This window comes from Sardina pilchardus, chromosome 1, assembly GCF_963854185.1.
Source record: "Sardina pilchardus chromosome 1, fSarPil1.1, whole genome shotgun sequence".
NCBI classification, from domain to species: Eukaryota; Metazoa; Chordata; class Actinopteri; order Clupeiformes; family Clupeidae; genus Sardina; species Sardina pilchardus.
In genome coordinates, this window is record NC_084994.1 from 45,212,756 (window position 1) to 45,223,947 (window position 11,192).

Sequence of the window (11,192 nt, forward strand, 5' to 3'; positions counted from 1 at the left end):
TCACATGTCCATAAGAACCCACAGTAATGGAATATCCACGTTGTGTTTTATTCATAATATGTTTGGTGTATAATCCAACTCATACAAAAGCAACAAGTTCGAAACAAATCATCAGAAATCAGGAAGTAAAACAGCTTGTAACTCTGTCACCGTTCTAGATACCGTCATATACCATATATGGTGAGATCCCCCTAGTTACCGTGGTAGCTAGCCTACCACACATCAGAGCGATGGCTTTGCCACACATGTCTTTCTGCGACGAGATATTCAAAACCGGAGGAGATTGGGCAAGAGAGCTGTCAATCAGGCTCCCTAGCTTTGAATGACGACAGCACTAGTCAGCCACATGCCTCGTTATTGAAAACCGGATAATGTTGAAGCCAAGGGGTAGACGATTTCAGTGATATGCTACTTTACTTTATAAACCCTAGTAAAGTCCTCGTAACATTCATTAAAAGATTTAAAGAGACATGCAGGCTGAAATAATTCGAAGATTTAATGGTGCATAGGCTACTGACAATAAAACTCTTACACAAGAACCCCTTTGAGTAGAAGCATAATATTGGTGTCAAAAGAAAGCTAATATTCTGGAGATTTTTGGGGAGCCTGATTGACAGCTCTCTTGCCCAATCTCCTCCGGTTTTGAATATCTCATCGCAGAAAGACATGTGGGGCAAAGCCATCGCTCTGATGTGTGGTAGCTACCACGGTAACTAGGGGGATCTCACAAAAAATGACCATATATGGTATATGACGGTATCTAGAACGGTGACAGAGTTACAAGCTGTTTTACTTCCTGATTTCTGATGATTTGTTTCGAACTTGTTGCTTTTGTATGAGTTGGATTATACACCAAACATATTATGAATGAAACACAACGTGGATATTCCATTACTGTGGGTTCTTATGGACATGTGAAGACCCAGCATGCTATTTTCTGCGGGCTGTAGGCCTAGTAGCCTACGTGTCCCAGCGACGATTCATGTGGCCCGAAGGTATTCCGTTGTGTTGTCTCTTAATTGTGTTGTGTTGTCTCTTTTGTGTTGTGTTGTGTGATTTGCCGTTGTGTTGTGCACTTCGGGGCCGAGGTTTCTCTAATTGTGTTGTGTTGTCTTATTTGTGTTGTGTTGTCTCTTTTTGTGTTGTGTTGTGTGATTTGCCGTTGTGTTTTCTCTTTTTGTGTTGTGTTGTGTGATTTGCCGTTGTGTTTTCTCTTTTTGTGTTGTGTTGTCTTATTTGTGTTGTGTTGTCTTATTTGTGTTGTGTTTTGCACTTCAGGGCCACCGTACAATATAGATAGAAGCAGTAAAGTAACAAACCGTTTGTGTGCCATTGATTATATGTGTGCACGAATAGGTAAGCTTGATATAAATGTCCATTTACCATTCCAACAAACAGTCGTTTATAGCCTAAACAGTGTCTACACTAGACTAGATTGCGACCGGTGACTGGACTGCAACAGTTCACATGATTGTGGCGTAGAATAGAAAAAACAGGAGCCAACTGATGACACATGACAGATGTAGATTCAGATGTAGCTGCTTTGTGTACTAATTCTGTAATACACACCCAAGAGATGTAGTTGCTTTGTGTACTAATTCTGTAATACACACCCAAGAGATGTAGCTGCTTTGTGTACTAATTCTGTAATACACACCCAAGAGATGTAGCTGCTTTGTGTACTAATACTGTAATACACACCCAAGAGATGTAGCTCCTTTGTGTACTAATACTGTAATACACACCCAAGAGATGTAGCTCCTTTGTGTACTAATACTGTAATACACACCCAAGAGATGTAGCTGCTTTGTGTACTACATCTGTAGACATGTACACATACTCAAGAGTTGATGAGAATATGCTATAAGCCCTATCCATATCTAGCCACATAAATGTCAATGTGAGGAAAAAAATAAAGAGACATGCACTAATGTATTTATGCACAAATGTACTTTGGTCCTCAAGCAAGCCCAAATGATTGACTCATGAATTCACTTCAGCCAATATCTCACACACACTCAAACACATTCGCTCACACACAGTACATTCCTTGAATCTTCCTCCTCTTCTGTGTCTTCCACTCAGAGAGACCAATCATCATCCACCATGACGCCCCCAGTGAAGGTCCAGCCAGCGCCCCCCTCTCTGCCCCCTGCTGCTGCTGCTGCCCCCACTGCCCAGGCCCCGGCCCGCTCCCCTTCGCCCTCCTCCCCCGCCCCCTCGCCCCTGCTGCCCACCCAGGCGGTGCAGGACCTGTTGGCGCTGGGGGAGAAGGGCCTGAACCTCGCCGCTGCTCCACATCAGGGTGAGCCACCCACAGTAGCAGCTCTGCCTCTAGGGGTTCTAACTCCCTGCACACTTTGGTTGGACTCGTATTAGCAAAACACTTTGGTTTGCACCCAGAGATAATACACGCATGGGTTGCCCCTGTCAAAGTCAAGTCATTGGCCGGGTTTCCCAAATTTGTTAAGAAGCTCTTAAAGGGATATTCCGCCATTTTTGGAAATACGCTCATTTTCCACCTCCCCTCGAGCAAAACAATCGATATTTACCTTGTTCCCGTTCATCCAGCCATTCTGTGAGTCTGGCGATACAACTTTTAGCTTCAGCCTAGCATAGAACACTGAATCGGATTAGACCATTAGCTTCTCGCCTGCTAGCTTCATGTTTAAAAGTGACTAAGATTTCTGGTAATTTTCCCATTTAAAACGTGTCTCCTCTCAAGTTAGACAGTGCAATAAGACCAACTGAAAATGAAACCTGGCGTTTTTCTAGGCTGATTTGACATGGAACTACACTCTCATCTGGCGTAATAATCAAGGCAACTTGCAAACGTACCATAGGCGCAGTGATATACGTTAGACCGGCACATCCGGGAACTTGACTCGCGACGAACGTTCCCGCCCCTTTTTGGGGGAAACAAACTACGTCTCCCATTAACTCCAATGCAAATTAGGCTCAATAAACGTAATTCGTACCGAAATCGTAGGGGTAAATGATAACAGAAAACACAACGAATCAATAGGACCACTCAATATATTACCACCTTGTCGGTCGTTGACCGTGAAAAATACGTTCAAAAGCTTAATTCAATCAAAGTAAAAACATGTCCCTTCGGTCTCCCGAGTAGCCTGCTAGCAGTAGCAGTGGCCAGCGTCATACCCAGACATACTCTTATCTCATTGAATCTCCAGTTAAATAACTAAATTGTTTTCCTGTATTTTTGGCCTCTTATTTTAATTGTAATGTTGTGTAGTTGACTGACAGGCTTGGATGTAAAGTATGTTCGTTAGATAATTCCAACATATGATAATTTCTGTCATAGCCGATAGCCTAGCTGCTAGTGTTAGCCAAGTGTTAGCCTAGATTTCCGTTTTCGTTGGTCTGATTTATTTTTGGTGTAGCCTAATGTTAGGGGTTCTTAGCTTTGTGGTTGGTACACCCAACCACACAGCAACTTATCGGCATGTCTGTCTACCGCGACCACTGATCTATAAATAATAAGTTATTCGTTATAGATCAGTGACCGTGAACAACACCCATTCACTTTGGCTTGTTTCAGGCTTCTTCTGAGGGCTTGTTTCCCCAAAAAAGGGGCGTGGCGCAAACAACCTGCTCTGTTTGACGCGACGCCGGTCGAACGTATCGTACGCAGCATCTGAAAATAGTCCCCATAGACAACAAGCAGTAGTAGTGCCAGTATATAATATCCCTTTAAGTGCTAAGAACTTGTTTGGAGCGCTCTAAGAACGTTTTAAGAACGCTCCTAAGAAGATCTTAGCACTTAAGAGCTTCTTAACGAATCTGGGGAACCCGGCCATTGTCATTGTATGATCGTGAGTGACGGTGCACTGTGATTGGTTCTTTGCGTTGTAAAGCCACTCATAACAGCATATGGAGTTTTGTCTGATTGTGCATGTTTCTGTTGTGGTCCCACAGGCCCATCTTATGCCGACGCTCCACAGCAGCTGAGTGGCCTCACCAACCCAGATTCTGACACCCGCGTGGTGGAGCCCAAGAACTCGGTGTGTATCTCACTATGTAATGCCTCGCCTTGTGCTCTCTGTGTTACCCATGCACCATGAGCCTAGGCTAGCTTAATATGAGGGACTGGCTCTGATCACTGGCTCAGTATTCAATTCAAGGTTGTAAAATGTGTGTTTGTGTGGTTTTGGGAATATGTGTATTCATTTGTGTTTGTCCTTGCGTTTGTGTGTGTGTGTGTGTGTGTGTGTGTGTGTGTGTGTGTGTGTGTGTGTGTGTGTGTGTGTGTGTGTGTGTGTGTGTGTGTGTGTGTGTGTGTGTGTGTGTGTGTGTGTGTGTGTGTGTGTGTGTGTGTGTGTGTGTGTGTGTTTGTAGTCATCTCTAAGCAGGCTGGCCTCAGACCTGAGCTCCATGGTGAATAACCCACAGCTGAGTGATGTCCAGCTGCAGGTGGACAGCGGTGAGGTCCTCTTCGCCCACTCCTTCATGCTCTATGCACGCTGCCCTCTGCTGGTCGAACAGGTAAGTGCAGCTGCATGCAGTGAAGCCAGTTTTCAAGGAGACCCACATGCAGCACAGTACAATACATGTTTGAGTGAGTGTACTGGTAAAATGTTATCAGAACTGTCTGACACAGTGCATGATATCTACAGTAATTCAATGCTATGTGGAGACGGTGCTTAACTTGACACTGCTGATTTAAGCAGAGACGCCGTTGAGGTGATTTTCTGTTCTTGTTGATGGGTGTGGCTTTTAGAGGCAAATGCAGCCATTATTTGGCAGAGTTTGCTGGAATAGAATGCTATAATAAAGTAAACTAAAAATTATTGGACGGTATGATTTGGAAGCCCTTGTCACAATTATACATCTAGTAATGTGGAGTAACCAAGGTTTTTGTGTTATGGTAGATAAAACATACTGTGTACTGAGATCAAGGTAAAAGGAAACCGATGAAACATGTGACATTACAGTACAGTAAATAACATTGCATTCATTGCATCCCCAGTATCTCATATGTTGAACATATGGGGCTTGGGTACTTTTACACACATTCTGATGATGGATGTGTTGAAACTTCTTGCGTTTGGGTTGGCAGGTGCACGCCAGTGGCTTCGGCGTGCAGGAGGAGGGGATGCCAGCTGCCCAGAGGGTTCTGCTGGGGGAGGTGCCCGTCGGGGCCGTGCTCGCCATGCTCCAGTTCCTCTACAGCGCCCAGTGCCCGCTCACGCCCAGCCTGGCACCACACGTCCAGGAGCTGGCAGTCAGGTCCGTCACACGTCACACATGTCTTTGGGTTTTGGGGCGTTTCCACAACTATAGACATGATTATGCTCATAACAGTTGTGTTGAAGTAGTTAACAGTGAGTGCTGAAGTTCTGGTATCGCTACTGACTAACTTGGTGAGAGTTGGTAGCTCTATAGTGTCGGTGAGTCCTTCACACCTATCTTTTGGACAAGTTTTTGTCATTATAGACATGCTTAGTCATGTATAGGAGAAATGTATAGCCCTTGTGTCAGTCGTAGTTGTCTGGTAGGTTCATTGACCTTTTCGTGTTGAATTGCAGAGGCTGCATTTAGTTATAGGTTAATCCAGGGACAAAGGGCACAATAAGCAAGAAACACGTTTCTCTGCTTTTTGCTCAACATGCATGTGTTGTGTCTTGTCTCAGGTTCGACCTGCCAGAACTGTCGCAGGAGTGCCAGCTGTACCTCCGGAGGCTGGAGCAGCAGGAGGAGGAGGAGGGGAGCCAGGCCTGGGGAGGTGCCCCAGCCCCGGAGCCCTCGGAGGGGCATGAGGAGCAGGACAACACCCAGGCCCAGCTGCACTTCCTGGAGCTCCTCCGGTCCATGTGGAGCTCAGAGGATGAGGGGGAGGAGGAGGAAGAAGGACAGGGAGACGGACGGGCCGACGGAGAGAAGAGCGTCAGGATGGAGGAGCAGGCGAGCGAGGGAGAGGAGAACGGAGGTGAAGAGCATGTGGACGAGGAGGAGCTGGAGGAGATCTATGAGTTTGCTGCTACGCAGCGGAGAGGGGGAGAGTCAGCCCTGAGGCACGAGACGGAGAGCCTGGAGGAGGAGGAGGAGCAGGAGGATGAGGAGGAAGTGAAGACCGCTGAGGAGGACATCAGAATGTTCTTTGAAATGGAGGATGAGAAAACAAGTGATCATGGAGCAGGAGAGGTGAAGGAGCCAGGTGGAACCAGAGTTGGTGAATCGGTACAAGAAGAGACTCCCGCTGAACCAAGCGGCCACCTCGACGAGTCTCCTCACACAGAAGGGCCCAGTTCTCATCACAAGGATGCCTCTGGTGCTGCTATGGAAACCCATGATGAGTGTACAAGTGAGAAGGACAATCAAGATGGAGAACCACGTCCAGACGATCAAGATGGCGAACCACGTCCAAACGATCAAGATGGTGAACGACATCCAGATGATCAAGGTGGCGAACGACATCCAGATGATCAAGGTGGCGAACGACATTCAGATGATCAAGGTGGCGAACCACATGCGGAACCCGTGCCACATTCAGATGCTAGCCTGAATGACAGCTTTGACTACCTCTTCTCCCAGTCTTGGGGCGAATATGCTGAACCGTCCCCTGCCCCAGCCACCCAGCGCCAAACCAGGTCAAAGCCTGACTCTGTGCGGATCATTGACCTCTCCATCAGTCCACCTGCACCTACCTGTGAGCCCTCATTTCCCGTGCCAGGCCTCTCCCCAGAGCTGACCATTACACAGGGGAGTCAAAGGCCCAGAATGTCCTCGGACATGACCGGTACACATGCAAGTCAAAGGCCCAGAATGTCCTCAGACATGACCGGTACACATGAAAGTCAAAGGCCCAGAATGTCCTCGGACATGACCGGTACACATGCAAGTCAAAGGCCCAGAATGTCCTCAGACATGACCGGTACACATGAAAGTCAAAGGCCCAGAATGTCCTCGGACATGACCGGTACACATGCAAGTCAAAGGCTCAGATTGTCCTCGGACATGACCGGTACACATGCAAGTCAAAGGCCCAGAATGTCCTCGGACATGACCGGTACACATGCAAGTCAAAGGCCCAGAATGTCCTCGGACATGACCGGTACACATGCAAGTCAAAGGCCCAGAATGTCCTCAGACATGACCGGTACACATGAAAGTCAAAGGCCCAGAATGTCCTCGGACATGACCGGTACACATGCAAGTCAAAGGCTCAGATTGTCCTCGGACATGACCGGTACACATGCAAGTCAAAGGCCCAGAATGTCCTCGGACATGACCGGTACACATGCAAGTCAAAGGCCCAGAATGTCCTCAGACATGACCGGTACACATGAAAGTCAAAGGCCCAGAATGTCCTCGGACATGACCGGTACACATGCAAGTCAAAGGCTCAGATTGTCCTCGGACATGACCGGTACACATGCAAGTCAAAGGCTCAGATTGTCCTCGGACATGACCGGTACACATGAAAGTCAAAGGCTCAGATTGTCCTCGGACATGACCGGTACACATGCAAGTCAAAGGCCCAGAATGTCCTCGGACATGACCGGTACACGTGCAAGTCAAAGGTTTAGAATGTCCCCAGAACTGACCATTACACAGGGGAGTCAAAGGCTTAGATTATCCTCGGAGGTGACAGGTACACAAGGAAGTCAAAGGGCTACAGTGTCTCCAGAGTTCAGAGTTTCATATGCAAGTCAAAGACTTCAAATCTCCCCTGAGTTGAGAGAGAAACAAGCCAGCCGAGTTGAGGCACTGGCCTCAAGCAATCGGAGTCAAGGTAGTTTTACTGACCAGTGCTCTAAAGAGGTTGAGCTCATAGTGCTGTCGGACTCCAGCGATGACTCCCCAACGTGTTTGTCTCCCTCTCCACCTCAGCCCATGCGCATCGAGTCACCCCTTGTCCTTCTAGAAGATTCCCCAATCTACACCTGCATAAAGGATGTAGCAAAAGCCAAAGACTCCCTCTCCGCCAGCCAAACAGCACAGCCTTTGAGAGATCCATGTGATTCCCAGTCTGCATCCTCAGACACCCCTCCTAAGGCCCATCCAACCCCCTCAGGCCCCGAATCTCCCTGCGCTGCAGATTCCCCAGGAGTCCAGAGCTTGCTGGACGGCTCGGCCGAGGTGTCCTGGCTGGTCCCGTCCACCCCACACATACCCAACCGGACACAGAGCAGCTCCACCCAGACCGAAAGCAGTATGCGTCGCACGCGCCTCTTCCCTGGATTTTCATCGTCACAGCCATCATCATCGTCGTCCTCCTCTTCATCAGTTCCTGGACATTCTAAAGCTCCATCTCCAAATAAAATCTCTTGTAAGGAGGAGTCAGAAGAGGTCTCAGTCTCCGATCAAACAGCTACCTCACCTGCCCAGACTAAGCTCGACCAAACCAGATCAAACGTCACTGGAGATGACTCTCCGGTGTTCCTACCTCCGAAGTCCCTCCCTAGGCGGTTCAGCTCAATTTCTGACCTCACCCCTTGTGGTTCACACAGAGGAGCCTCCGTGGACAAACCGTCTTCCAGGAGGGTCGGCCACCCTGTCAGCAGCACCCCTCTGCACTCCGAATCAGAGTCCCTTATGAGCCCCCATCTTCCCTCCGAATCGCCGTTCGTGAGCCGCGTGGAGAAGAGCCCGCATGTCCGGGAGAGCGGAGCCGCTCCTAGAGGCAGCGCGCCATCGGATGGCAGTCCAGAGAGCAGAGGCCACCTGGGCTTTTCCCATCTCCAAGATGTCAGCCCCTCCAGCGATCAAGAGGAGGCATGCACAAGCAAGTCCACTGGTCGGCAGAAGGATTCCAGGGAAGGCAGCAACCCAGGCAGCTCTGAGAGAAGAAAAGGCGGATCTGGACACCGTACATCTGGTGCAGAAGAGGTCGATATGAATGGGGTGGAAGACAACAGGGAGACGGAGATCAAAGAGACAGGGATGGAGGTGGAGGATGAAGACGAAGATGAGTTACCATCTCAACAGAGCTTCAGCAACTATGACGAGCCACCCATGCCGTTTGATGAGCCCTCGATGGCTTATGATGACCCTCCAGTGGCCTTCGAGGAACAGCCCATTGCTTGCGATGACCAAGCGGCGGCCTTCGACGAGCCCCCGATGGCTTTCGACGACTCTTGGGGTTTCGGGGACTGCAGGGCCGACCTCCACAAACCGCGCTTCAGCCTGCGCCTGGAGAGCAGCGGGGACGGGGACGGCAGCCTCAGCTGCACCACTCCGCTCGGGCCCCAGGCACCGGTCACCACAGACAGGACACCCCCCGCCGCCTCACCTGAGCCCCAGCCCAGCACCAGCGTCCTGGACCCCAAGCTGTGGGACAGCTGGGAGGAGGAGGAGGAGGAGGGAGCAGGTGCTGCTCTTCCTCTCTCTCAGAGGCTGGGTGCCGTCGCCCCGGCCAAGAGGGTGGCTCAGCTCAGGACTCCAGGTACTCCACCCGTTTTGTTGTTTTGTTGTTGTTTGTCATATGCTGTATATCTGTAACTGTAACAAATAACAGCTAGTATCAGCAACATTCCCATTTTCCGTTTAAGTGGCATGACTGCCACATTTTCCCCACTACATGTATATCTCAAGACTTGTCTCACCACTTTATAGCAGCACTCGATGCAAACTCTCATCTGTAGCACCGACAAGGTTGCTCTCTTGCAGTCTTACTGCTGTGGGTGACCCCAATGTCTCTTTTTGACCCTAAAATCTACTTAACTAAGGGAGCAGCTACATTTGGCTAACTTGCAGCTGATTCTGAGCTATTGTCAGTCGTTATTTTTTACATATACATTTATTTTTTCCTCACTTTATTTGTGTGTGTGTGTGTGTGTGTGTGTGTGTGTGTGTGTGTGTGTGTGTGTGTGTGTGTGTGTGTGTGTGTGTGTGTGTGTGTGTGGAGATTTGGTGCTAATTTGAATGGTTCTCATCTCATGACTGTTCTCCCTCTCCAGTGGCCTCTAAGAAGGCCGGCCCACTGATGCCCATCACCCCAATGCCCCATTACTCAGACATGGACACGCCAGACCTCAAGAACAAACTCAACAGGTAGGATACAGTCCAACACACTCAGCATACAGACATGCCTCAAATCATGTTATTTTCCCTTAAAGACCATCACATTTCTATTTAACAACACCTTTATGTAATGCCATGCAGTCTTTCACTGCCATTAATTGAAGCCATGTGAAATAACAGTCTCACACAGATGGACAAAGTGTTAGCAGTTGTTTTTAAATTGGCTATGATGAGTTCATCAGTTGATCAATGATGAATCATTTAGTTGTCATGACTCACATATTACTGATACACATTAATGCACGTGTACCATGTCTATGTTATATTTTTTGGTGAGCATATATGATACAGAGTGAACTCAGGAATTACAGTATAGGCTAAATGACAAATTCTGGTCAAGGTAACTTTATTGTCCCCAAGGTGCAATTTGTGTGCAGCCAGCAGACAAGTATACATAAGGACAAGACACACTGCAGCAAAAACATGAAATACCCATAGTGTCTGAAAACACAATGATAAATAAGATAAGAAATAAAATCAAATAAAATCAGAATACCAGAATGCTTGCAACTCTGTGTAATGTTCTGGCTGTCCTCAGGTTCGGAGTGCGTCCGCTCCCCAAGCGGCAGATGGTGGTGAAGCTGAAGGAGATCTTCCAGTACACGCATCAGCTGGAGAGCTCGGAGTCCGAGGACGAGGCGCCGGTACACGGCCACAGACCTCAGCCGGTCCCCGCTCCTGCCCGCTCCTGTGCCCAGTCACTCAACTTCAAGGAGCCCAGGGCGCCCCCTGCTGTCTCTCCCAAGAAAGTGCAGCTCAGCCTGGATGCCCAGGAGCCCTTGTCCCTCTCGCAGAGCTCCAACGCTTCCTCTACAGACGCGAGTCAGGACTCTGACAGGTCAGCAAACTGTGCTGCTGCTGCTGTGTTTGTGTTTGTGTTTATGCTGAGACGTGAGGGTACATGTTCTGAAACATGGCTGTGTGTGTGAGCATGTTTGTTTTTCCACAGCTGTGGGTTCTTGCTGATGTGAGTGTATGCAGTAGTAGGTTGTGTGTACCATACAGACATACAGATATATTACTGTAACCGTACATACAAACATGTGCATACATATGATATGACACAGAATTAGTACTTTCAATATCATGTCGTGCATGATGCATCTACAGTTTGAGTCATTTGTTTCATCCCTTCGAGTTCAACC

General features: G+C 48.5%; 1 protein-coding gene across 1 annotated transcript in view; it reads left to right on the forward strand.

Annotated features, from left to right (window-relative positions):
- slx4 (SLX4 structure-specific endonuclease subunit homolog (S. cerevisiae)) overlaps positions 1-11,192 on the forward strand; it is a 37,155-nt gene that overhangs the window by 3,702 nt on the left and 22,261 nt on the right. The window contains exons 6-13 of the mRNA XM_062535512.1: positions 2,086-2,305; positions 3,940-4,025; positions 4,360-4,506; positions 5,081-5,250; positions 5,655-6,850; positions 7,292-9,409; positions 9,924-10,017; positions 10,586-10,885. Coding sequence (XP_062391496.1) covers positions 2,086-2,305; positions 3,940-4,025; positions 4,360-4,506; positions 5,081-5,250; positions 5,655-6,850; positions 7,292-9,409; positions 9,924-10,017; positions 10,586-10,885 — 4,331 coding nt within the window. The remainder of the gene's footprint in view (positions 1-2,085; positions 2,306-3,939; positions 4,026-4,359; positions 4,507-5,080; positions 5,251-5,654; positions 6,851-7,291; positions 9,410-9,923; positions 10,018-10,585; positions 10,886-11,192) is intronic.